At 45.3% G+C, this 27,550-nt stretch overlaps 1 protein-coding gene across 1 annotated transcript in view; it reads left to right on the top strand.

Annotated features, from left to right (window-relative positions):
• dnah9 (dynein, axonemal, heavy chain 9) overlaps positions 1 to 27,550 on the top strand; it is a 563,627-nt gene that overhangs the window by 76,417 nt on the left and 459,660 nt on the right. Inside the window, exons 18-19 of the mRNA XM_078570706.1 lie at positions 3,108 to 3,330; positions 13,300 to 13,466. Coding sequence (XP_078426832.1) covers positions 3,108 to 3,330; positions 13,300 to 13,466 — 390 coding nt within the window. The remainder of the gene's footprint in view (positions 1 to 3,107; positions 3,331 to 13,299; positions 13,467 to 27,550) is intronic.

The following is a 27,550-nucleotide window of genomic DNA, read 5'->3' as shown; positions in this document are numbered from 1 at the left end:
GAGAGGACAGCCTCTGAGATTCCTGAGTGGATGACCCAGGGATGTCCAGCTGCTGTTCCTACTCCCTTTGGGTGCCCGAGGGCCCCAGACTGACTCCTCGAGGAGAAGGAGCACCTGGGGGGATGTCGAAGTGGGCCGTTTCCCTCTCACCTTGCCACTGCAGGAATTCACCCATGGCTCCTGGATCAGGTTCTGCTGGACCAGGGTCTCCATGTTGTCCACCATCCTCCCCATGGAGGTCTCCATACGCGCATTTGTGGGCACCACTTCATCAGAGAGCAGGTGGACACACTCCTCTGACTCACGTGCCACTCTGTTGAGGGCTTCCAATAGCTCTCCGTGATGTTCCCCTGCCTTCTGGAAGGCCAAATTCAGAGACTCCTCATCTGACTCGGACCTCACAGATGCCTCTTCCCCAGCAGTCCTCCAAGTGCCGTGGAGCTTGGCTGAACCTGCCTCCTCCTGTTGTGGTCACGTGTCCGTGCGTTGACCACCAGATTGCAAACCCAAGCCTGCCCCAGGTCTAGGTCCCACCAAGGTGTGTGTCTGTGCTCTGGTGGAGTGTGTGGGTAAGCGCTGTGATGGGTCTTCCATGCTGCTTATTTCCAGCCTTTCAATGGAGAAGGGGTCCTCTTAGCTGGAGGTGAAGACGTGGATGGAACTGAGGAACTGGCTGGCTGAGTGTTTCGATTGTTTGGCAGAGCTCCCTGTGAACCAAAGTAGAGATAATTAGTAACAAAAACAAAAATAACTGGAAAAACTCAGCAGGTCTGACAGCGTCTGCGGAGAGGAAGACAGAGTTAACGATTCGAGTCTGTATGACTCTTCATCAGAACTAAAGAAAAATAGAAATGAGGTGAAATATAAGCTGTTTGAGGGGGATGGGACAGGTAGAGCTGGGTAGAGGGCCAGTGATAGGTGGAGGCAAAGGAGAGATTGCCAAAGATGTCATAGACAAAAGGGAAAAGGGGTGTTGACGGTGGTGATATTAGCTAAAGGACGTGCTAATGGTGACATTAAGGGCAGAAAGCAGGACGAGCAAGTGACAGATGGCCCTAGTGGGGGTGGGGTGGGGGGAAGGGATCAAAATAGGCTAAAAGGTGGAGATAAAACAATGGATGGGGATAAATTTAAAAATAATAATAGAAATAGGTGGGAAAAGAAAAATATATTTAAAAATTAAAAATATATAAGTGACTTACCCTGGCAGAGCGGATGAGACCATTCATCCTTTTATCGGCACTGGGCGGCTGTCCCCTTTTTTAGGGCATTGGTGCTGACCACTGCTGCTACTGCCTCCCATCCTGCATTAGTGATGTTCCTGCCCCTCCTGCGGCCGGAGCAGGTGTAGATGACATCACGGCAAGCCTCCACTGTGTCCAAAAGGTGCTTGAGGGATGCGTCATTAAACCGGTGGCGGGGAGACCTGCAGTCGTCTTGCCTTTCAGGGCCATGTCTTCTTTGCAGCAGACCTGGGCTGGAAGCACTGAGAGGTGTGTGCATGGCTGCACTTTAAATAAGGCGTCCGGCGTGATGAAGCGGTGAGGTGGTGGCCTGGTGGGTGAATGAGAGTCCGCCCACCATCCAAGAGGCTTGTTTCCTGGGAATTCATTATTCATAAGGCGGAATTGGGATGATACGGCATGAAAAGCCGCCATTGCGGCTGGCGGGTAAAACGCCCTTTTTCCTGCCCGCTACCGCATTTAGTGCAAATCTGGGACGATCCCGCCCTTTGTCTGATCGTCCTCTAAGTGCATTGTTAAGGCTTCCTGAAGAATAGTTTCCAGTACATCCCCAATGACTGATGTCAGGCTAACTGGCAGTAGTTCCCTGTTTTCTCTCCCTCCCCCCATTTCTTGAAAAGAGGTATCAGATTTGCTAATTTTCAAGCTGCTGGGAACATCCCAGAACTTGTCAATTTTGGAAAATCATAGCCAGAGCCTCCACTATCTCTGCAGCTACCTGTTTTAGAACCCTAGGATGTCAGCCATCAGATCCTGGGGATTTGTCAGATTTCAGTCCCCAAGTTTCTCCAGCACAACTTTTGTTTTGATATTAAACTCCTTAATTTCCTCGTTCCTTTTTAATTTGGATTTAGGAATAAGTAACTCAATGTCAACATTTGCAGATGATACCAAACTGGTGGATAAAGCTAATACAGAGAAAGAGTGCAGCATAATATAAAATTACATTAGCAAATTTGCAGACCTTGCAGTTACATAGCAAATTAACTTTAGCACAAAGAAATGTAAAGTTATACAGTTAGCTGTTAGAAAAAAAAAATCGAAGCATCATCATTAAATTAAAAGAAAACTGAATTGGGTGGAAGAGCAAAGCAATCAATGGATATAGGTAGAAAATCATTACAAACAGAATTGCCAGTCAGCAAAGCAATTAAAAAATGCAAACAAAAGACTGGGGTTTATTTCCAGGGATTATAGAATTCAAAGTAATGGAGTTATGTTAAACTTGTGCAGGGCCCTGGTCAGGCCACACTTAGAATGCAGTGCACAGTTCTAGTTCCCATGCTATTTACAAAAAGGGTGTATAAACACCGGAGAAAATGCAAAAAAGATTTATAAGGATGGTACCAGAACTTGGCAATTCCAGATACTGGAAAAATTTGAACAGCTTGGAGCTTTATTCCTTTACGAAAGAGATGACCTCATAAAGATCTTTAAAATGGATGACACGGTTGTTGGGCAGGGTGTCTGTGGAGAGAATGTTTCCACATTTGGGAGAATCCAAAACTAGGGGCCATCAATACAAGATAGTTACTAACAATTCTAATAGGCAAAAAATAAATTTCATTACTCAGAGAGTGCTTAGAATGTGGAACTCAATGCCATGGGAAGATTGAGACACGTAGTCTAGATGCTTTCAGAATAACTAGATCAGTACAAGAGAGAAAAGGAAATAGAGATATATGTTGAAAGGTTGAGATAAGGCAACTGGAATGGGAGGAGACTCATGTGAAGTAGAAACACTAGCATAGATTAGTTGGGGCAAATTACTTGCATCTGTGAGGTAATTCCATGTAAAACTGACCTGTTTTCTTTGTGCTGGCCTCATTTCCCCTTCAAATCCTTTATCCTCGCCCCGTGCAGTCTGACCGATCTCAAAGCATTTATCAAAGCGGCAGAAGGAGGTTTGCGTCAGAAGGTTGAAGAAGGTGACTTCAATGGCCTGATTGGTGTAATGGGCCACCTCATGGCTGTGAAAGAGAGACAGGTTACAACGAATGAGATGTTTGAGCCTCTTAAACAGACAATAGAGCTCCTGAAGACCTATGAACAGGAATTACCTGAAGAAGTACATCAACTGCTGGAGGTCAGTGAAATACGATGTATTCTTTTAATTTTCTGAACCTGTATGTGAGACTGATGTTAATTTCTGTACTACTAAAAGAACTGAAGTGAACACTGGACTTTGATTAAAAAAAACCGCCTGAAGCTAATACAAATCTTGTGATTGACAATCTTTTTGTGTATACACTTGAAATGACCTCTAATGTTTCCAGACAAGTTCTTAATTTTAGAATATCTTATCAGCAAGATCTCTTTCTGTCAAGAATAATGAACCCCGTTAACATTAGGTACGCCGTAATAACTCATTCTGCTGTTTTAGTGATTCAGCCTAATATAAAGGAATTCTACTATTCCTGTCGGGTAGTATACAATGTGCATGTTTTTTTTGCTTTGTTAAGTGTTACTTGAAGCTGTATACTTGCTTGGTGATTTTGTACCTTCCAACACAATGTGGACTATTTGGCCAGTCCCCCAGGCAATGTCATTGCATTTGTGCTTTATGCCAGTGAGAGAACGCTATAAGCAAAGCAACTCAAATATAATACATACCTTGTTGAGGGGGGAAATGCTGCCATTCTGGACCTCAAGGCCACCACTGAAATACATTCTTAGTTCAGATATTTAACAGAGAATTGGAAAACATGGTTGTAATTTATTCATATGGGTGTCACTAGCAAGGCCAGCATTTACTGCCCATCCACAGTTGCCCTTGAGAAGGTGGTGGTAGACTTTTTTCTTGATTTGCATCAGTCCATGTGTTAAAGGTGCTCCCACAGCGCTATTAAGTAGAGAGATTTTGACCCAGCGACGGTGAAGAAATGGATGATTATATTTGCAAGTGGGATGAGTGACTGGGGAGGGGAGTTGGATGTGATGGTGTTGCCATGCACCTTCTGCCTTTGCCCTTCCAGATGGTGAAGACCATGGGTTTGGGAGGTACTGTTGAAGTGGAATCCTACAGACAAAGATGCTGGAATTATATCAATTTCACTTGGCAAAATTCACACTTCTTTCCTTTACATTATTTTCCATCCATCAGTTCTGCAGTCTCCTTCATTCATTGAATAAACATGTACATTTTATTTTATTTTATTTATTTTATTTCTCATGTGCTCGTTGCAACATCGGCTGCTTCCCCGTGCTGACTAAGGCGACAAATTAGTATTTCCTAGACTGGTAGGGACCTTACAAAAGTAAAATACTGCAGATGCTGGAAATCTGAAGTAAGAACAAAAAATGCTGGACAAACTCATCGGGTCACGGAGCATCTGTGGATGGAAATGGAGTTAACGTTTCAGGTCGATGATCTTTCGTCAGAGTTCTGATCATTCTTTCATCTGATTACGATCAATGTTCTGTAAGCATTTACTTACCAGGCTGAATGGGAGGAAATGCATAGAAAACTTAGCTTACCCAGGTGATTGAAAAGGCATCTGTTGATATGGCACCTGGGTCTGATAGCCAAGAAACATGGTTCTCTACCTGTGCATTTAAACACGATGCTAAAAGATCAACCTACACAGTTGTAGGAAAACAGTCCCGTCTGGCTTCCGTTCAAGCTAGTCATTGGATTTCCTTGATTTATCATCAGGTATTTGATTTAAGGCACCAGGCAAATATTTGGCAGTGACCCAAATGTCTCTAGATATGCACCATTTCTAGAAAAGCTTGGCAAGTTCGTTACATGCCTGTAATTTTGTTCCTCTCATATTGTTTATGTATGCAGCTGCAGTTGTGTTATCTAGTTGCATAGCAATACGTACTTGGCTGTTATGTGGACAGAAAGCTTGTAAGGCAAAGAAACAGCCTTCACTTCTAAATAATTTATTTCATTTCCTTCTGCTTGTGGTGCCTCTTCAGCATTCCAACTTCCTCCGGTGTGCATGGTACCATTAGATGCACCCCATCCTAACCCTGAGGCATCGCTTATGCTGTGTATTGTTGGTGTCCCCTTATCAATGTTATTGACTGCGGCTGACACATTGTCAAATCACCAAATTAGCTCATCGCGAGCTGCTGGAGAACAGATCATGTTTCTGTCAAAATGTCCTTTGTTTTCTTTCCAAGCTCATGTTCTTTCCTTTTTGAGCTCTTTGTAATGCAATGGCCCATATTGTACACCCGAGAAAGCAGCCACTAATCTGCCAATCACAGAAGAAACAAATCATATTGACAGTGAATGTGAGGCCATCAAACATTTGCAGAGACAACATATTTCCTCTGATTTTGCCTCAGAGGCTGACTTGCATTGTAGAGGAGTTCAGTATAAACCCTAGAAGAGTAATTTCATGTATTGGGCCTGTAGGATAATGGGTTAATAGTTCTGGTAACGAGATAGTGATTTTAACAGTGACATCAGCAGAAAGGTGCAAGAGACTGAGAAGATGCAATAGTCTGTACAAGAGAGAGATGGACTTACCTAGAAGCTTAGAATGTACCAAACTGTAAATAAAGGAGTTTTTAAAGAACATGCCTGAGTTAGACCTAAGTCACTCAAAGGTAGTGGGAAACCATCCCACAAAGAGAGATCCAAATGGTATTTAAATTGGAAACCAAACACAAAGCAGGGTCAAAGGCAGATTTAAGTGGGTGTATGATGAAACCAAGGTCAGATAGTATTAGGGCAGTTTTCTGACTGCATCCATTGCTCCCTGTTTCATTTTGGCAAGCAGTAAGGTGTCATCTATATATACCGCTACAGTATGACCTTTGCTTCTCATCATTGCAAATGATGGCTTCAATAACTTTGTGAACACACGAGGTCCTGAGTTCAGCCCATTTGGTAAAGTTTTAAACTGCCAGTGTCCCTTTAGGTGTTTTCTATATTGTCTTGCAATTGGCGCCGTGTAGTGTGCGTCTTTGAGGTCATTTGAGGCCATACTGCAGCCCTTGGTATGGAATTGTACAGCAACATCGAAAGTATCTATTTTAAAATGGTGATATTTTATATATTTGTTCAGATTTGGTAGATCTAGAATCATGCGATATCCACCATCTTTTTTCAGTTCAGCAAAAATATTTGAGACAAAGCGCCATAAACTTCTGATGGAGTGGTAATTGATTCAGATTGTCGTTCTGTTTGAAAGCTCCTACCTTAAAATCCACAGGATGCTATCTGGCCCGACCTTCCGACTCAGACTGGTTGAGATCTGGGTCGTGCAGTGCGACCTGGGGACTAGTGTCGAAGGGCTATAGAGCTGAAAGTAAGTAAACCCCGTCCCCTATTTTACGGTACGAGCTGTCGTAAACCAGGCAGGTTTGAAGGTCTATGACAAGGTAAATGTATAAGATAAGTGGGTAGGATCTGGGGTTTGGTTGGTCCACGGTGGGGGCTGGGGAGGGGGATGGGCTGGGTCGGGCTGGGCCTCATGGTGGGGAGGGTGTCAGGCTAGGGGTGTGGGTGGGGTCAGGCCTCTGGGAGTCAGAGAGGAGGAGGAGCGGAGGGTTGGGTTGGGCCAGGGGTGGGTGTCGGATCAGGTCTCGTGAGGGGGTATGGTGGTGGGGTCTGGCCTCAAGTTGGGGCTGTGTTGGGGCGGGCCTTTTTGGGGGGGGGGATGCAGGAGGGAAGCAGGGTGGTCGGATCGGGTTGGACTGTGGTGTAGGGGTGTAGGGTTGGGACTTGGGCCTGGTTGGAGGTTGGGTGGGGGGGGTGGGGGGGGGAGAGGGGATAGAGTCCCCATGGGGTGAAGGGAATCCTGTGGGTTAGGGAGCTCCTGTTGGGGGTTTAGTCCCTTGGGGGTGGGGAGGTTTCATCTGGGAGGGGTAGTCAGGGGGTCGGGGTAGTCCACTGGGGAGTCGGGGACAGGGTGGGGGAGTCCCGTAGAGGGGCGTAGTTGGGGGGATTGGGGTGAGGCCTCTGGGAGGTCAGGGATGTGGGGGGAGTCCCGTGTGGGGGTGACTGTGGGTCTGTGCAATAGTTACCCAGAAGTTAGAAGAGGCTTTAATTCTTCTAACTTTTCTGTGTGACTATTGCTGTAACACAGTCAGAATGATTCAAAGTTTGTGATTTAAATCACATTTTTGGATTATTCCCAGTGCAAGGCAATTGCCCAGTGGAAGTTTGCACATCTGGGCAATTTCCATGCAAACCTTACCTGTGAACTTCCGGGGCAGGGAGTTCCCCAGAGCATCTTTGTGGTACCCCCAATGCCTGACACCACCCACCTCCCCCCCTGACACTCTGGAGCTGACAGGCCTGAAGTCTCCATGTGTGGACATAATCTTTTCAATCATGCTTTTGTGTTGAAATCTAAAAATTTCCTCATCAACTGCTTTAATTTCTTTGCTGTTCAACCTGTTTGGTTGAGGTGTAAAAGCTTGTTTGGCTGGGTTACTAATTTCAAATTCCAAATCATATTTGGAAACCAAGTTCAAAATGGCTTCATCCTATGTTATAGCTTCCCGAGCATCGTTACAGCTACTCAATCGACCTCCGATATGCTCCGTTTCAGTTGTGACATGAAAATAAGGCTGCCCACTTTCACTTACAAGAGATGCATTAGTACAGGTTAATTCTGGTTCAACTGGTGTCTGTCTGACTGCTGATAAGTGGCGGGCTGTTTCCCTTGCTTGCTTGGGAGTCTTTGTCCCTGTCCGAATCTGTTCTGTGGATGCTGTGGATGGTTGAAATGATGCTTGACCCCTTTGAAAGGCTGAGGTGCTTTCCCCATGGATGGCATCCATCCAGCCTCCTGATATTTCTGATGAAGAAAAAGCCTGTTGCACTGTTTGCCGTAGGGTGGTGTTATGGTTTGTAGCTCTGTGACCAATATTCGATTGATTTCCCATGGGTGGTCCATCTTTGACAAATGGAGCACTAGATCCCTGCCTACCAGTATCAGGTGGATCATCAGAATCTGGATCTGGAACTATTGCTCCAGTAATTGCTCCACTTACAAGAATGCAAGAATTAGGAACAGGAGTAGGCCATTCTGTCCCTCGAGCCTGCTCCGCTATTCAATAAGATTATGGCTGATCTGACTGTGGCCTCAACTCCACTTTCACGTCTGCCCCCTATAAACCTTGACTCCCTCATTGATCAAAAACCTATGTAACTCCACCTTGATTCATTGACCCAGCTTCCACTGCTCTCCGGAGAAGAGAATTCCACAGACTCACGACCCTCTGAGAGAAGAAATTCCTCTTCAGCTCAGTCTTAAATGGGAGACTCCTGATTTTTATCTGTGTCCCCTAGTTCTGGACTCCCCCACAAAAGAAACACCCTCTCAGCATCTACCCTGTCAAGTCCCCTCAGGATCTCAGACGTTTCAATAAGATCACCTTCCATTCTTCAAAATTCCAATGGGTATCAGGTCAATCTGCTGAAACGTTCCTGGTAGGATAACCCCCTTCACCCCAGAAATCAGTCACGTGAACCTTTTCTGAATTTCTTCTCAAGTAATTATATCCTTTCTTAAGTAAGGAGACCTGAACTGTGCACAGTACACCAGATGTGGTCTCACTAAGGCCCTGTACAGCTGTCGCAACACTTCCCTACTTTTATACTCAATTACCCTTGTGATAAATGCCAACATTCCATTTTCCTTCCAGTGTAAGCCTTATAACTGCTGGTCACAGAATTGTCACAAGAGTAGGGTACAATCGTACTCACCGTGCTCATAATCAGTGCTCCCATGTTCCTTTTCTGCATAGACATCAAAGCAGATGGAGTCAGAATATTGCTGATAATCAGCCAAATCTTCATGCCTGTCCGCTTGAGTGTGGTGACTTCTTGTCTGCTGTGATCGTTTAGCACCTCTTGCACCCCCACTGGTGCTGCCAGTGCTGGCACTGTCATTGGCACACAGAGCTTCAACCATAGTGTTCAGTTGCTTGCTTTCCTCTCTCCATGAGAATCGATCATCCCCTTTTTGTCTCAAAGACTTCTTGGGTCCAGCAGCTTTGACTTTAGTTTCCCCACCTGACTCCACGGAGCCGGTTGCTGTAATCTTATCCTTCAGGGACTTAGGCTTTGCACTGCCCGCTGAGTATCGCCTGACCCCCAAAGGCCATTGCATCATGATGACCGCATATCCAAGGGCTTTCTGTATGGTAAGGTAGCCAAAGCCAGATGATCAGTAAGTTGCTCAAAGTTCAGCTTCAAGGATGTTGGCAAAGGGAGAAATGAAGGCCCTAAACATTCATTATCGCACCTGGGAGTCACTAGCCGACGACAGAGGGAAATGGCGACACCTCCAGTGTATTGGCATGTACCACCATGCTGACAAGTGGCTACAGCTACTCGGCAACAGAGGCCAATGCCAAAATCAGCAGCCCATAATGACACCCGTTAGCTTCCTTTGCGGCACTTGTGGCAGAACCTGCTTCAGGACGACTGACTTCTTCAGCAATCAGCAAAGATGCACCAAATGAAGACACTCCATCAGAAATGGGTTGGTTGCTGCAACCTTTCATAGCTGGAGGGATGCCGGTGACGAAACAGGATGAAGAGGCCATTTGACCAAATGATCCTGCTCTGCCATTTTCATTAGCTATATAGTTTTAATCCCAAATCCCTCAATCTTCTCCACGTTCCTTAATACTGTTACTGCCCAGGTCAGTATCTATGGTCCTCTTAAAAGCACCGCAGTTGATGTTGCATCATTGGCCTTCTGAGGGAGTATGTTCACTAATTTCACAACTGTGTGTGTGTGGGCCACTTTCTTCATTTTGATGCAATGACACTTATAATTCTTTATCCCCTTTCCCTGAACATACTAAACTGTGCTCACTAGCTCTCAATTCACCTCATCGACGCGTGAAACTGCATTACTAAATTTCTGCGTGGAATTCACCGATTTATAAAAATAAATCGTTCTTTTAATCATGTGTGAAACAATATGCATTCGTGTGAACAGTGACAGTGGTACCTAAGGAGGAATCTTTAGCTTCTCAATGAAACAAAGTGAAATTGATCAGTGTTGTTTACAACTTTCATTGGACCAGCACTTTCATCTGGTTGAACGAGCAATCATAAACTGGCAGCACCTAGAATAACAGAGAGGGATGAAGAATATGCTCCAAATGAATCACTATTCTGATTAATGCATTGAAGCTTTCTAAAGCGGTTCAGTTGTCAGCTGAGGCATATGCAGGTCTCTCACTAACATGAGAACAGTTAAGGATGAGGAAAGACCACATGATCCATCAAAAGCTTATCCTTCTAGCATTTAATTATTCTGAACTCTGTAAGGTCTGAGCATCTACGACATAGGCCTGAATTTTGTGGTCCATCTCCAATGGATTTTGAGGAAGACGAGCCCGAGTTTCTCCGCCCTTTAATTGTAGTTTGTCAGCTTTACTCTTAGTACCATTTTTTGTTCATTTTTGTGCTTTCTCCACCTTCCTGATAGTCAGAAGAAGTTGAGATTAATTTTTCTATCAACAGATGGTACACCAATAGACCATATTATTCATAGCACAGCTAATAACCGAACATTAATGAGAGAGAGAACTTGCATTTATATAGCACCTTTCATAACCTCAGTACATCCCAAAGCACTTCACAGCCAATGAAATAGTTAAATTGTATTCGCTGTTGCAATTTAGAGAAATCATGCAGCTAATTTAGCACAGCAAGATCTCAAAGCAGCAATGAAATAAATGACCAGATACTCTGGTTTAGTCAGGTTGGTTGAGGAATAAATGTTGGTCAGAACATCCCTCCTTTGAATAGTGCCACAAAACTTATATACTGACAGGACCTTGGTTTAATGGTTCATAGGAAAGACACCGACCGGGATTCTTAAATTAAGTTAGGGCGGGGTCTGGATGGGAGGCAGCAGGGGCGCAATTTGGCACAGCCGCCCTCCATGCAAGTTTGCTGCCACGATCTCAGCCCAGAGCCATTTTCAAGGAGGATAGCTTAGGCTCAGGTTGGCAGGCACCAATTAGTGTTAATTACAGGGCCTATTAAGGCCTGTACCCACGCCAACTGAGTTTTGCAGTTGGCAATGTGGGCTGTCAGCCTGGAACATGTCCAGGCCAACATGGCAGGCTCTGGGCAGGAAGTGAGGTCAGAGCCGATGCATCAGATGAGGGACCGCCCCCACCCCCCCCCGCCCCAACAAGCTTAAACCCCACACTGGACCATAATGGCTGCTGGGCCATTCCATGGAGGGGCAACTGTGTCTCTTTTTAGTCAATTTGAATCTGGCACAAGCCAAGGGGATCTCTAGGCATCCTGCAACAGTGATGTCATCAATCAGGAGAAGCAGCCATTCACACTGAAGTGTTCTCACAGACAGCAAACCAGAACTCACCTTGAGCTAAAGTTTTACAGAGAGTGCAGCATATAATTGGAACACACATGGGATTAAGTTGGAAGTTGAAATGTAAACAAACATAAAACATTATTAAAATAATGTGAAATTTTTTTAATCATAATGGAGAAATTTGACATTCCGCAAATATAAAATTAATTTGTCAAGGACAGCCAGGCTGCTCAGCAGTAATCACGCTTTTTAATTACTGTTTAAACAGTAATTGCTGTTTAAAAACCCAGTTAAACCTCATTTAATAAGCTGTAACTTTGTCCGACATTTTTAAAAGCGAGACTCAGAGCATAAAAGGGAACATTTTCATCAATTCAGCGATTTCTACACGATTGCGGTTTTAAAGAAAGACTTGCATTTATATAGCACCTTTCATGACCACTGGACATCTCAAAGTGCTTTACGGCCAATGAAGAGGGAGCTGGTGGAAATTAAAATCAATTAATTAATAAATCTGGAATATAAAACTAGTTTCAGTAATGGTGACCACAATTGATTATTGTAAGAACACATCTAGTTCACTAATGTCCTTTAGGGAAGGAAATCTGCTATCCTTACCTGTTCGGCCTACATGTGATTCCAGACCCACAGCAATGTGGTTGACTCTTAACTCTCCTCTGAAATGGCCTAATACACCACTCAGTTCAAAGGCAATTTGGGATGGGCAACAGCTGCCCTGGTGGGGTTTGAACCCATGTCCCCAGAGCATTAGCCTGGACCTCTGGATTATTAGCCCAGTGACATTACCACTACACCATCGTCTCCCACGTCACGGGCTGTAAAGCACTTTGAAACATCTGGTGGCCGTGGCAGGCGCTATGTAAAGGCAATTAAGGATGGGCAGCAAATGCAGGCCTTGCGAGCGATGGTCACATCCCATGAAAGAGTAAAGGGAAAGAATAAAAGACATATCATAATGTAGGAAACACGGGAGCCAATTTGTACACAGCACGCTCCTGCCAGCAACAATGTGATAATGACCAAATAACCTGTTTAGTTTGGGGAGACTGTAAGAGCACCACCTATGGGAAAGTGTAGAATCACTGACAGCAACTTCTGCATTCCTACATTTAAGTGCACGTGCGCAGACTGCAAAAGTTGCCGTCCATTTCAGAAGGCAGAAAATGTTGCCAGTTTCATTGTTACTGAAAACTCTAAGCCTATGTGTCCAAGTCTTTAGAGTGCATCTTGAACCTATGAATTTTTGACTCTGAGACGAGAGTGCTATCATTGTACCGAGGCTGGCACTTAAACAGAACACTTGTAGCTGTGAGCTGTGGAACCAATTTATGCCAACAGCTCCCTGTGGTTTTCTGGGTAGCTTGCCACATGCTTTCAAGCCTCTGGTGTCAGTCTTGAGCCCATGACCTTTTCACTCAGAGGCAAGAGTGCTATCAGTAAGGCTGGCACCTACATGTTGAAACATTTGGCGAGCTTTCTGATAATCTGTCACGACATCACAGTTCCACAAAGTAACCAAATGTTTGAAAGAGTTTCCCCTTATGAGAAGGAAGGTCCTATTAAGACAGTCGTGGGACAGAATTTGTCGAGAGCGGCAGTAAATACTTCACTACAAGAGCACGATTTGGCATCAAATGCATCTCGCCTTGGTTCTGGAGCTAGTAGTGGAAAGTGCAATACTCTTGAGTTGCAGCTACTAGACTGTTCAGTACTGCCTGCGTTAACATATACATTTTGCTGCTTGTGTGTGTGTATAGGAACTGCCAGAGAAGTGGAATAACGTTAAGAAGCTAGCAATAACAACGAAGCAGCAGGTGGCTCCTCTACAGGCCAATGAAGTGACGATCCTTCGCAAGAAATGTGCAAGTTTTGATGTGGAGCAACACAAGTTCCGAGAGAGGTTTCGCAAGGAAGCACCATTCAGGTAAGGGGCGACCGCTGCTAATGAGTCAGGAGCTACTGATCTGAAACCCGCTTCCAGCCAGGTAGAACTCTGTTCCCCTTGCTTGGCTGCTGTTCAACTGGAACTTTCATCACCCTGTTTTAAGAGGAGAGCTCTGTGCCAGCCTGGTTAATGCGTGCATAGAGCCATAGAGCCATATTATTAGTAATTTAAAGAAGATTGTACTGGTCAGGACATTTCAATTAAGGGATGTTGGGTTTGCAAAATGCCCAGAGCACCCAGTGAGCACTTCAAAAATTAGATTTGAATCCACACTGCAATTGCCATTACAAAGAAAGTGAGAGAATGTCTCCTCCAAGTGAATCTCGCTCCACTTCACTACAGAGACAGATTAGGTGCTGACTCTGAATGTACACTGCCAACATAGCATTGATGTTAAGCTGAAATCTCTTCACACTGATGCTGAACTGGCATCACTATTAATGCATCCCAAATGAACCTAATCCACCTTTCCAGGAGCTGGTTTTCTAAGGAATGACAGAAAATTTCTGATTAGAATTGCAATGGTTTGCTTGAACAGCTGTGAGTTGCAATGCCTTCTAGAAATTCTCTACAGTGCTTTCCATACACGTTCTTTCAGTGATGCTCTTCCCCTTATTGGTCAAGTAGACTAGCATACTAATGAACATGAAGTCTATTGCATCTTTATAAAGAGGAAACTAGCCTTAATTTCATGTCTTCCAAAGCATTAATATTTTGTAAAAGTCCAAAATTCAGTACCACTGTCTCTCTACTTTTTATGCAGAAGGTTTATATGAATGGATTTCATTTTGCGAAGATTATGGATATACTGGGAGTAATAGTAAATTGGACTATAACAGATCAGCCCTCGGTTATACATCTGTCTTGATTTTCACTTCCATTAAATTCAGTAGTATTGAGAATCAGACGGGGTTTGTAACAGGTGCCTGATGTGATATTTTCAGGTTTACACTATCACTCAAAACCAAAATTACCCCATTTATCCCTTTGAGAGTTGGTGCTTTACAAATATTTACTGCAGATTTCACTAGTGGTGTAATGCTCTATGTTCATGTGACAGTAACAATTTGGATCAATCAACATGCTTTCAAGGTTCTTTACTTTTCTTCTAGAATTTTATAGATTTTTTTTGAGTAAAATACGAAGCAAATCCCTGAAAAGCTGACTGAGTGGTAGGGTGGGCTTGAAACACTGTCAGTACAGAATAAACGGAAAGTGAATTTAGTTTACAGTAGCAAATGGAAGTCAGATCACCCAGCTGTCCTCTTGTGTATTTCTTTATTCTTTCATGGGATGTGGGCGTCGCTGGCAAAGCCAGCATTTGTTGCCCATTCCTAATTGCCCTTGAACTAAGTGGCTTGCTAGGCCAATTTAGAGGGCAATATTGTTTTCCCAACCCAAAGTGTTACATCGGTTTAACCTTCAATTTTTTTAACGGTTTTAGACAACACTTATTATGTGAAGAGAACAAAGTGTGGCTGTTAATTGCAACTTATGGTTCTGCAGGAATAAACATATTCAGTGTTTACATTTCTTTTTGATTCTGATTCAAGTCTGTCATCCATTCTTACAAATTATAGAGCGAGAGTGTCTAAATGTCAGGCCGCTGATTTATGCCTGCCTACTGGCATTCAATGTTAAAACTAAAGTTTTATTTTTTTATTTTTTCTCCCTCCTTTCAAACTGCTCTCTGCAGCCCTGAAATCACGCTGTGCAAAGATTTGCCCATACTTTACATGTTAATTTACAGTTCACTGGACTAGGAGTTTAACAGAGGCTTTATCATTGGGGTAATGCCTCTGCTAAAATAATGAACAAAGGAATTGCACATGGACATATTAATCTATTTGTATTGAAAGCAGAAAATGTTGGAAACACTCTGCAGGTCTGGCACCATTTGTAGGGAGAGAAAAAGAAAACTAATGCTTCAGTTCGATAACCTTTCGTCAGAATTGGAAAAATTTCTGTCCATGAGAAGCTTCCCCCTGTGACTACCTCTTCTGCTCCTCAATCACCCGCAATATGCCCTCCCCTTCCCACAGCACCTTCCAGTAAGTGCAGGACATGCACCACCTGCCCTTTTACCTCCCTTCTTCTCAACTTCTAGGGTCCAACACACTTCTTCAAGTAAAGCAGATTTACTTGAACATCTTTCAACTTAGAATACTGTATTCATTGTTCGTGGTGCAGTCTCCTCTACATAGGGGATATTGTATATTTTAAATCTCGGAGATATGCAGAGATGATGCACCAAGTTCTGTGTTAGTAACAGGAATTTATTTACAAGAGATTTTTTTTTTTCCATGTCTGCTTCCAGCAACATCTACAGTTTGGCTACTTATCCTTGAGTCCATATGCAGACTTAACTAATCAAGCACAGTGAGCATCAATAGTAAACAGACTCATATAATCAAACACAGAACAGTTGAACACAACAAGGGAGAACACAAACAGATTGGCTGACTCCTTTTCGGAATACCTCCATTTAGTCCGCAAGTGTGGCCCCTTGCATCTGGTCATATATCATTTAAATTCTATGCCCTATGCCCATTCTGGCCTCCCTCTCCTTGGTCTCGTACACCGTTCCAATGAAGCTCAATATGAACATGAGGAACAGCAGCTCAACTTTCAGTTAAGCACTTTATACCCTTCTGGACACAGCATTGAGTTCAGCAATGTTGGATCAGAACCTCTATCCCCATTTTATCTGACAGCAGCTATTGGTAACAATTCTGCTATTTCCATTTACACCTTCTCTGGACTCACCTTTTGTTTATTTGCCCCACTACCCAATTCCTTTTGCCTTGTGCCATCATCGCTTTTGTCTTTTCATCTCTGCTGAATTTCACCCTATCACAGACCTTTCCTTTTGTTTGTTCCTCCTCTCCGCGTTTCCCTGTTTTGGTACTTGCTTAAAACTTGTTACATCTCTAACTTTTCCAGTTCTTGATGAAAGACCATCGGCCTGAAATGTTGGGCTGGATTTTCATCCTAGAGGCGGGTAGTGGGAGTCGGGAAATTTTGCAGCCTGAGGTGTGCCCACCTCAGGAGAAAGTGCCAGCAAAGGTGGAACTTTCGTTCAGGGGTGGGTGGGGGAAGGGACAGGTGATAACTGGAGCTGCCCCTGGCAATAGTGGGCTGTCGGGTGCTGTTTAAAAGGCCCACCTCGGTGTTCTGGACTTCATCCTGGTTACCATAAAAACAATAAAACAGGAAACAGTCCTCCATCCCTCACCCCTCATACCTTTGCAGCTCCCCACTTCCCACAACCTCCAAGTCATCTCGTGTCCCCAACATCCACCCTCAATGGCCCCTCATGCCCTCCATGCCCACCTATGCTCCTCCCATGGGTGGGTGGAGGGGCATTGGTTGGCATGGAGGTTATGAGGGGCCATTGGGGGTGAGTGGCTGGGCATAGTTTGGCAAGGGGGCATGGGTAAGAACTTTTGAACTCGCCTTTCAAAAGGTTCCCTCATCCAGACAATGGTTCATGACACCTCTGAGGGGTTGTAAAGCACGGCTCATTGAAAGATTGTCCTGACTCCACGAAAGTTGCGGATGGCTGGTAGATGCCAATTCCTGCTATGGAGCCGGCCGGTTCAGCATAGCAGGGCTCACTGCCTGCACTCTTATCCTGCGCTGGTGAAAATTGGGGGCGGTAGGACTGGAGCTGGGAATCCTGGAATCTGGTCCCGTCTGCCGTTGTTAATGGTCGGCAGAGTCTTCCTGACTCCATGAAAATCCAGCCCGTAGGGCAGAATATTCCATACCACCAGCAGCGGGGAGCTTGGCGGGCGGGAGAGCTTAATTTGGCGTGAGGCCAAAAATCAGTTTCTCAAGGGTGAGATGCACTTTAGCAATGAAGTTCTCGGGACTTGAAAGGCAGGTTGAAGGTGGGTCGAGCTTCCCGACGACCAATGTCAGGAAGCCGTTTTGCATGCATTAGCATGTCATGCATGCTCATTAAAAGACCAGCTGGCCATAATTGAGCTGTCCCTCCAAATTACGTTCCCTGCCGGCGAGAAATGAGAACATTCACCTTTACAACTGCACGGAAGTGGTGTGCAGCTGGCGAGTTTGACATCTTCCATGATTAACGGAGAGTTGCTGCTGCATTGTCCTCTTTGGGGAGCGTCTGTAAATGCCAGACTATGCTGGAGACTGGGTGGCAGCAGTGCAAGCTGTGTGGAGGATGACCAAGGAAGGGGAGAAGAGTTAGCAGGGAAGAGTGCAGCAGTGGCCAGGCAAAGGTGTAAGGAATAGTGCAGGCTGCCCGGGTGCCCTTTAAATATGACCTTCAACCCCCCCATGAGACAATGGCGGGGGTGGCAACTTCCTGCCTTCTCCCACTGTGAGAATTGTCTTAGATACATCATTAATAAGCTGAACATCGCCAGATTGCACATGGCCCACTGTCCCCCCCCCCCCCCCCTCCCATCCCCACCCCACCCACCACCTCCCCCGCCAGCGGAACTCACTCCCAGTTTTGCACCCACCACCGAACCCAGGCTCCGGAATGGAAGATTCCGGCCATTCTCTCTCCACAGTCACTACCAGACCTGCTGAGCGTTTTCAGCATTTTCAGTTTTTATTTCAGATTTCCAGCATCTGCAATATTTTGCTTTTGTTGAGCATTTGTATCTTGATCACAATGAACAATTGCAAGGCCTATGTGTACCATTCCACTTGATCTCTCTTTTATTTCCTGTATTTTTGCTGCATGTAGTTACTGGTAGCATCAGAAAACAAATGCACTAATGAGAAGAATGTCCCAGGATTCTGGTTTCCCACTGCGCCGGGAAAGCTTTCTGCAATCCTTGTTTCTTTGTCATTTTGCATTTGCTTCTGAACAGGTAGATACTTTTGACAGGTGTCAATGTCCTGCAGTGTAATCTTCAGGTGAAGCAAAATTAGTCCACAGGATATAATGGGGATAGTTTGTTAGGAAATAACTTGGTCTTCGTTTAAAAGGCCCATAGTTTCTGCTTAAGTTTATACAATGCTTTGATTTTGCATTATTATTTATCATTCAGTAGCAAACCTTAACATCAATTTGGGAAGGTGGCAAGAAGAGTTGGGGTATAGGAGCCCCTCCGAAGGACAAACTGAATATCCAGGAGATGCAGAACGGAAACACTATAATGCTATCACTGGCAGAAGGGTGTAATTATTGTGTAACAAGTTTACATTTGCAGTCTCCATTATAAGTGCGGACTTAGGAATTCATGATGAGAAATTGATAGCAGTTTCATGCTGACCTAAGATTTTTAATGTATAGGTGGGTGTCGCAATTTTCAATTTTGGCTGATGTAATTGCACTTAACAAAATATTGTGCTGAAGCAAACTGATTAAATTAGTTTCTTTCTTTTCAGCGCAGTTTGTCAAACAAAATGAGACACAAATCCCAGATCAGCTTTAATTTGATATGACTGAGCCAAGGTTATAAAATCATAAAAATTCAAAGCACAGAAGAAGCCATACAGCCCGTTGTGTCTGCCGAATGTTACCGGGCAATCAAAATTCACTGTCCTGCCACCTCCCCGTAACACTGTACCTTCCTCTGTTTCAAACATAAGCCACTTTTCCCTTAAGGTGGCAATTGCCTCTCCTTCAGCTATTCCCTGTGGCAAAGCATTCCATGTTTCAATGATTTTCTGCATTAGGACATGTCCCTTTAGGTCTCTCCTCACACCCTTCACGCCATTTTTAAACTGTTGTCTTCTCATGATTGACTGTTCAGTCAAAGGAAATATTTGCTTTGTGAAAACCCTTAACGATCTGGACTTGGCACTGGGAGTACCATTTCTAATGGATACCAGACTGGGCCAGGTAGTTTAATTGGGCGGTATAGCTTAAGCAAAGGAAGAAAGCAACTAAATACGGAAAGACATGGGGCGGGATGGCATGGGACCCTTCTGTGCACTAAGTGTGGTGGTGGCTGTGAAAAGTGACATTGTTCTTGCTGGGCGCAGTGGTGGGTTTCCGTGTTGTCTGCTTCCCGCCTCATTAAATATGCATTAGCAGGAAGCGCGTCGGATTGCGGGCGGGTGGTTTCTGATTCGCCCAGCCCACCGTGACCTTAACAGACCTTCACTCCCGGCACTATATTTAAACCACACCCACGCACAGCCTTCTCAATGTCTGCAACCCCGGACTGCCCCACGAAAGACGTGGCCCCCAAAGGGAAGAAGCTTGCTGCTCCAAAGTTTAGTGACGTCTTGCTGGGCCACCTGCTGGATGGCGTTGCGGCCGCTGGGATGTCCTCTACCCCTCGTCATGGCAGCAGGAGGTCCACCAATCTCACCACTCCGGCTTGGAAGGCGGTGGCAACGGTGGTCAGTGCTAACACCGCACAGAAGAGGTCAGCCATTCAGTGTAGAAAGAAGATGATTGATCTCCTCCGTTTTGCCAGGTTAAGTCAACCATCTCATCACTCTCAACTCACACACTCACAAGCTCATCAGGCATTCGCAGGATGACGCTTCACAGGGATCTCACACACTGTCAGCTCAACAGGCATCATCAATCACTCTCTCACACACACCTTCACATCTCCAGCTGGGCTCATATCCTGTGTAGCTCACATCCTCATCTTGTGCATGGCTCCACGCGCTACCCACACAGGGCAGGCATCCTCTTCATCTACCTTGGCATGCGTCCTGCTCACACTATCCATTGAGTGTTTCTCAACTTGCAGTTGTCTGTGTTGTGGCCACAAGGCTCTCTCGTCACAATAGAGAGATGCAGTGTCATACATTCTGCGTAGCGTCCCCTCACCTAAACACTTGCCAAAGTCAGTGATGATAAAACCAAATGGTGATGTCTTACAGTCAATGGAGCCTTTCAGCATGCTCTGGAAGTACATATTGTAACTTTGGACAATGCTGAAGGGAGCAATGGGATAGGAGCGAGGATGGAGTGAAGCTGAAGTGTACTCTTTATTAGCAACGGCACATGACCTTGAGGGCTTCGTGGTGTCTTAGCATTTTGGGGTTTGCAAGGACCAAGGCTGGACATGAGGGCAGACTGTCTGTGTTAAAGGGGAGGCATTTTAATGACTGCCGGGCAAGTGTGTGAATGTCGTCATCCTCAGGTGGTCCACATCCATAGTAAGGTGAGGATGAATGCAGGCCAGCATCCCTAACTGAGAGTGCCGGATGTCAATGTGATAGAGAAGAAGGTGACACAAAGGACTGAGTGATCTCACAATGGATGAACACATGCAGAACGTCCTCGGCTGCCTTGGTCCAAGTGTTACCTATCAGTATCACCATCAAGGTCACACAGAATGTGTTGTACTGTTGCTGGAGATGGATCTCCTTGAGGAGCTTTGTAGGACTGAAGGCAGACAGCTACACGTCCACTGATGATTGTACAACATCTCCTGCCTCTACTGGGCTGCCGTAGTGACTGGGATGCTGGAGAGATGCTTGAAGAGGCAGCACCTCCTGACGTCTGATGTCGGGACACCCTCCTCCAGTTAGCACCTCATGGCAACAAGGATACATGCTCTCGAGGCTTCATCATCCTTCAAAGGACCAAGACAGTGGTGGGCCTGATGTGTAAGTGCTTATTCTCAGTTTGAAGTGCATGGTTTAGGTGAGAGGGAAAGCAACGCTGGTGTTCAGAATGGAGGATGCTCACTACAACTCATCATTCTGCTCATGTAACCTGATGGCCCTGAGGGCCTCAGGTGCACGCCTGCCTCGTCTGGCCCATGCAATGGCCTCTTCCCCTGCAGACTCAGCTTCCTCGACCTCATTGCCCTTAACCCTTTCAGTGTCCCCCTCATCGAAGGAAACGTGCAGTTCCTCTATGTTGACATCTGGCAAGTCCCCCCCACTTTGCAATGCCAGGCTGTGCAATGTGCAGCAAGCCACAATGATCCACGAGACTCTCTGGGCAGTGCACTGGAGCACTCCGCCAGATCAACTGAGACATTGGAAGTGTATCTTCAAGATGCCAATGGTGCGCTCCACCAGTGTTTGGGCAGCGGTATGATCTTGTTGTACCTTCTCTCTGCCAGATTTTGTGACTTCCAAACGAGCATCATCAGCCACATCCTTTGCAGGGAGCCTTTGTCACTGAGGAGCCAACCCTGGATCCTTTGTGGTCCCTCGAAAATGTCCGGAATCTGCGACCTCCTCATTGCACAATGTATGAATCATGGCAGATTCCCGGGTATCTCGCACAGACCTGCATGGTTTGTTTCTTACGATCACAGGCCAGCTGCACATTGAGCATGTGGAAGCCTTTCCTGTTGATGTGTTGCATTACCTGTTGCCAGGGAGCTTTTATAGCCACATGAGTGCAGTCGATGGCATCCTGCCCCTGTGGGAATCCGGAAATCGCAGCAAAGCCCCGAGCTGGCCTTGCTTAATCTCTAGCGAAGCCAGTGTAATTGTAAACCTTGGCAAAAGTTGTTACCTTCTGTATACACTTGTGTGTGGAAGTTTGAGAGATTCCACTGAGGTCCACAGTGGAGCCCTGGAAAGGATCACTCACGCAGAAGTCAAGAGCGGCGGTGACTTTCAGAGCCACTGGCAATGGATGTTCTCCCAGTCCTTGTGGCGTCAACTCCTGGAGAATGTGGCAGATGTGTGCACCAGATCCCTGGACATGTGAAGGTGTCACTGACATTGTCACTCGCTCATCTGCAGAAAAGACATGTGTGTTCTGTACACCTTCTGTGTTGAGAGCTGCCTATGCAGCCTCATCCTCTGCGTCAGGAGGGGGTCCTGCTGTCCCTTGCTCATAAGGGTGGAGCTCTTCCCTTTGACAAGCCTGGTGCTGCCGACACAATCTTCTCTGCCTTCACTCCTGCCTATGTGCGATGATGCAATAAATGCAGCCTCCATCTTCCTGAATGTCTCCTCTCTGCAGCATCAAAGGGAAAAAGACATGAGTCAGCATCAGCCTCCAAAGGTCCTATTTCTATCGATGACTTGTAGGTTACTGTGGGTTAAAGGGCTTGGCTTCAGTGTCGGCACTGAGATTCTGGCCAGTGCAAGGTGCTTTTCAAGGTGCTCCTCCCTGACCTCCGCCCCTTTACATGCCCGGCTGCAATGAGATTACTTTAGCTCGGAACTTGGATGTGTTGCTTTCAGGCCAGGTATTGGCTGCACTCTAAGTCTACACTGTTTAGAATACACATGAGGGCTCATGTGTAGCGAGGAACTGAGATTGTTTGAGGGGGAGCTGAGGCTTCTCGTCTGTGAACCTGCCAGCATCAAAATTCTTAGCTCTCACTTTTAACATGCATCTGCCGCTTGACCAGTTGCCCATTTGCTGCTGACCTCATTATCACTCCGGGGAATTTCCACTCTGGGAACAAGGGGTTAATGCAAAGAGATCGATTAGAGCCACTACTCTGGATGAGTCTCGCATGAATGTGCTTAACTGCACGACTCTCCTGATTCCCTGCATTGTCACTGAAAGGCTCTTAACATGTCTCAGCTGTGCATCTCTCCTCATTTGGGGATACACAGTTCAGTCTGGTGCCTCTTTAATTGGCCCCTCAGTGCAGTCCATCACTCCTTCAAAAAGCCTTCAGAGCCCTCACCAGTAGAGCTTTTACCCAGCTTGGATTCTCCCTGTGTGACTGGAAATCCCTCTCATCGTTCTGGAGGATCTTACTGTTCAGGTTTCCCTCCCTCCGATACCTCTCATGCCTCCCCCTCCAATCCTTGATCCTTTTATGATTGCAGTGGATATCCCAGTGTTACCCCCTGAGTCGATTGAGGCGGATGTGCCAATGCCCCATGGGGACCTTACCCCCACCACCCCCCATCTTCAGGCCTATTGACCAGTGAAATATAGAGAACCCCCTCCCTCACGAGGCCTTTGAAAGGCCCCTACACCACCTATTCCCCATCTATAGTCTGCAGAGGCCTCCCCTCTCCATGATGTGCCATCTATGGCCCAGTGTTATGGCAGAAGCTTCCCGGAGCAACACGTCTGACGTTATGACCATGCCCTGCGCACAACCTGCTGGGCACGATTGACACTGGACTGACATACCCTCCCCCTCCCTGGACTTGGGACAAGGACACTCTTTGCAAGGTCAGCAATGCAAAGTGAAGCACTTCCTCACTCTGCCATCCTCCCATTCTGGCCCCAAATCGCGTACGTCCCTCTGTAAAACAGTCTTCCCACTCTGGCCCAGAGGACGCTTCCACCCCACACCCACCTAGTCAGATGCCAGAGTGCAACTTTGCCACTCTTTGCCCCCCAACCCCACAGCCCTTGCCCTGCAGCACGTTATAAGCCACCCATCCCGCCTTACTTCTGGTCTGGTAGGTAGAGCCTTGCCTGTGATGCCCCGCTGAAAGCGATGCAGTGCTGCCCGCGAAGCCTGGCGCTGAGTCCGAGGTGCCGCAAGTGCCACCTAATGCAAGGCTGGTGAGCGAACCTCAAAAGTCACGAGCGAATTTCAGGCGGCTGCCAGGCGTAGGTCGCTTATAATATGTTTGCGAAACATGTCGGTCTAATTCGATGCTGACATGGCCGATTGCCGGTGTTGCGGGGGTGGGGGGTGGGGTGATTCCAGTGAGCGTGCGTTATAATGAATATTCATGAAATTCAAATGTATTAAAGTGACGCTCCTGATGTGGCACGGCAGGAAATGTGCGTCACGCTTGAAGCCAGTAGCGGATGATCGCAACTTGCTTTCCCGCTAACGCGAAACTGATTTTTTTTCGCTCTCGTGGTATTTTCCACTCCTGCCCGCCCTGATGCCTGCCGAGGGCGGGAGTGGAAAATCCCGGCCACGATACACTTGTAGAATGGACGTTTAATGTTTAGACTTGTTACACTGTAATTACCCTCTTCTGCCAAATGATAGCACTCCAGTGTGTAAGTTTTGCATTTTGGCAAACAAATTTCAATATAGGTTAAGTGTGAGGTGATGCATTTCGGCAGGAAGAATAGGGAGGTCATGCCCTGTTTGCATAATAAGAATCTAAGTGGGATAGAGGATGAAAGGAATCTAGAGCCACTGCTACACACATCGCTATTAGTAGCAATGCAGTTAATAAGGCTGTAAGAAATGCAAACCGTGCTCCGGGGTTAATTTGTAGAGGGGTATAATTGAAAATCAGTGAAGGCCTGTTAAAATTCTGTAACACCTTAATTAGACCACATTTGGAATGTAGTGCACAGTTCTGGCCTCCACAATTTGGAAAGGATGTGAAGGCATTGGAAAAGGTGTAAATAAAGATCACAAGGCTGATATCAGAACTGAGAGTTTATAAGCGTCAGCAAAGATTGAACATCCTGGCGCTCTTTTCTCTGGAAAAGGAAAGGCTGAGAAGTGGCCCGAGAGAGATTTTGAAGACAACAGAGGGATCATAAGACCATAAGACATAGGAGCAGAAATTGGGCCATTCGGCCCATCGAGTCTGCTCCGCCATTCAATCATGGCTGATAAGTTTCTCAACCCCATTCTCCCGCCTTCTCCCCGTAACCTTTGATCCCCTTACCAATCAAGAACCTGTCTATCTCGGTCTTAAATACACTCAATGACCTGGCCTCCACAGCCTTCTGTGGCAATGAATTCCATAGATTCACCACTCTCTGGCTAAAGAAGTTTCTCCTCATCTCTGTTCTAAAAGGCCTTCCCTTTACTCTGAGGCTGTGCCCTTGGGTCCTAGTCTCTCCTACTAATGGAAACATCTTCCCTCCGTACCACGGATGTGATATGGTGGGCATTGAAGAAATGTTTCCACTTGTCGGGGAGACCAAAACTAGAGGCCAAAATAAATGGCAGCCAGTAATAAATCTCAAGAGGGAATTCAGGAGAAACTCTTTATCCAACAAGTACTAAGAATGTGGAATGCATGACAGCAAGGAGTAGTTAACTCAAATAGCATAGATGCATTTGAGGAAAAGTTAGATAAGCACATGAGGGAGAAAGGAATAGAAGTGTGTATTTAAAGCAGGGTCAGGGAGAGAAACCATGGGCCCTGGCGCTTCTCCTGTTTCTGGGCCCCTTGTTTCTCCCACCTCCTGGTGCCCCTTGAACCCTCCCCTACAATCATGCATGATATTTTTTCCCCTTTCTACATTCACCAAGAAATTCACCAAACAATCAATGATAAAATAATTACGTAAAATGATAACGCCCATCATTGGCACCTGCTTACAAATATCGTCCGATATATATGTAGCATGGGTCATTAATATTAAGAGCAGCAACAATATAATGCAGTGTTAGTTTGTGTGCACCCTCTCTGTGATCCCACTACGACTATGAAACAAACTACAGGGTACAAATTTTACTTTAACAGCATCATACAATATCATTAACTTGACAGGAAAATATCCCATTGGTTATTTATAACACTGTTCAGATGGTAACACTGATTTTGGTGACTGCCTAAGCCCTCATTAACATATTCCACACATTGCACCACATGGGAATGACGACAGTAAATTCACATCGGGGGGAAAGATTAATACTTGCAACCTAGATAAACTGCACAAGTTCTTTTCCATTCTGTAGAAGTATTAGAAGACTTTCGCCTGCCTGTGTTCATAATATTATTCAATATAATTATTGCATACAAACAGTGTAATTGGAATTTATTTTATCAGTGATCACTCAGGGTATTAAGTTAAATGACTTCTGAGCAACAAAGTAGAATGATTGAACAACATAGGTCTTCACTGTCAATGAGAAATGTTGGACCCCTCAGGTGTCTCTGTGTGACAGAACTTTTAAGAGGCCAGAGGACAAAGACTGAATGGTTCACAATTGTATCTGTGTTTTCTTGATCAGCAATTCTGAAAACTCTGCTGATTGCTGCTTCTCACTGCAATATATTTTCAATATCTACTATGCAACACAACTTTATCATGATATTCCAATGACTCAAAAAACTCATAGAAGCACTAAGATAGAGTGGGATAATAGGTAAGTAGACAAAAAGACAAGATTGAAGTCAATGGAAAAGACTCTTGAGAATCATGTTCAGTGTAAAACAAGTTACTGATTCACTATGAGCCCATTACATACTCCTGTCATGGCAATTTCACCCCACAAGGCCTGCTCAGTAAACTTCCATTTGTAACAAAGTAAACCGAACTCCAGCCATGATTCCATCCTCTTCGCAAGATAATTATGAATCACAAAAGCCATCTAGCCCAGCTCATCTCATATATCCAAATGACACATGAACATATTTATTAGGAGCAGGAGTAAGCCATTCGGCCCCTCAAGCCTGCTCTGCCATTTGATAACATTGCCTGTATTATACCAGTGACTACTACAACTCAAAAGTACTTAATTCGCTGTAAAGTGATTTGGGACATTATGAAAGGTGCTGTATAAATGTGGGCTTTGTGTTTCTTTCATTAAACCTGCAGGCAGTAGGCAGAGTGACTAGCAACGGTGAAATTTGAGGCCCAATGCTTATTCTGTAAGGATAATTATTCACAGAACAATCAACTGATGTTAGGAAAGTGGCTACAAAGAAATCACAACATTTCCAAAACAATTCAACTCGGTAGCTAATACAACCTTACCATTCTGACTTCACTGGCACCAACCCACAATATATTATAAATGGCATTTTCCCTTTTTACGCTAATGACGCTATTCCCAGGATTTTTCAATCAGGCGTGTGCCAGCAGCTCAGGAAAAATATACATTGAATTGTTGATCTGAATTTTTCAGAGAATGACACATGGCACAAAAACACAGTACGGCCTTAACTCCAGAACCGGATTATTTCCTCTGCCCCTAGAAGCTGTCTTACACATTGTGTATTTACAGCCCATCAGGGGTGAACCTAGGATGAAATAAAGATTTGCAAAACCTTCCTTTAAGCAATCTCCGAGTGACAAATGGGGATTTCATTTCCAGACTTTGCAAGAGTAATAAAACGAGCGTTAGTGAGTCCACACTCTGTTTTGCATCAGTCCCGATTTTCAGTTACTTACATTTATTTTGATGAGGCCCAAGATTCTCAAACCTCTGGTACATCAACAGAGCATGTCATCAGAATTGTGTCTACTTTTGGGCATAATGAAAATTTAGACTGCTATTTATATGCTAGTTTAA

The sequence above is a fragment of the Cetorhinus maximus genome, chromosome 24, assembly GCF_964194155.1.
Source record: "Cetorhinus maximus chromosome 24, sCetMax3.hap1.1, whole genome shotgun sequence".
Lineage (NCBI taxonomy): Eukaryota > Metazoa > Chordata > Chondrichthyes > Lamniformes > Cetorhinidae > Cetorhinus > Cetorhinus maximus.
The sequence above is the reverse complement of the archived record's forward strand: the minus strand, read 5'-3'. Positions and strand labels throughout refer to the sequence as shown.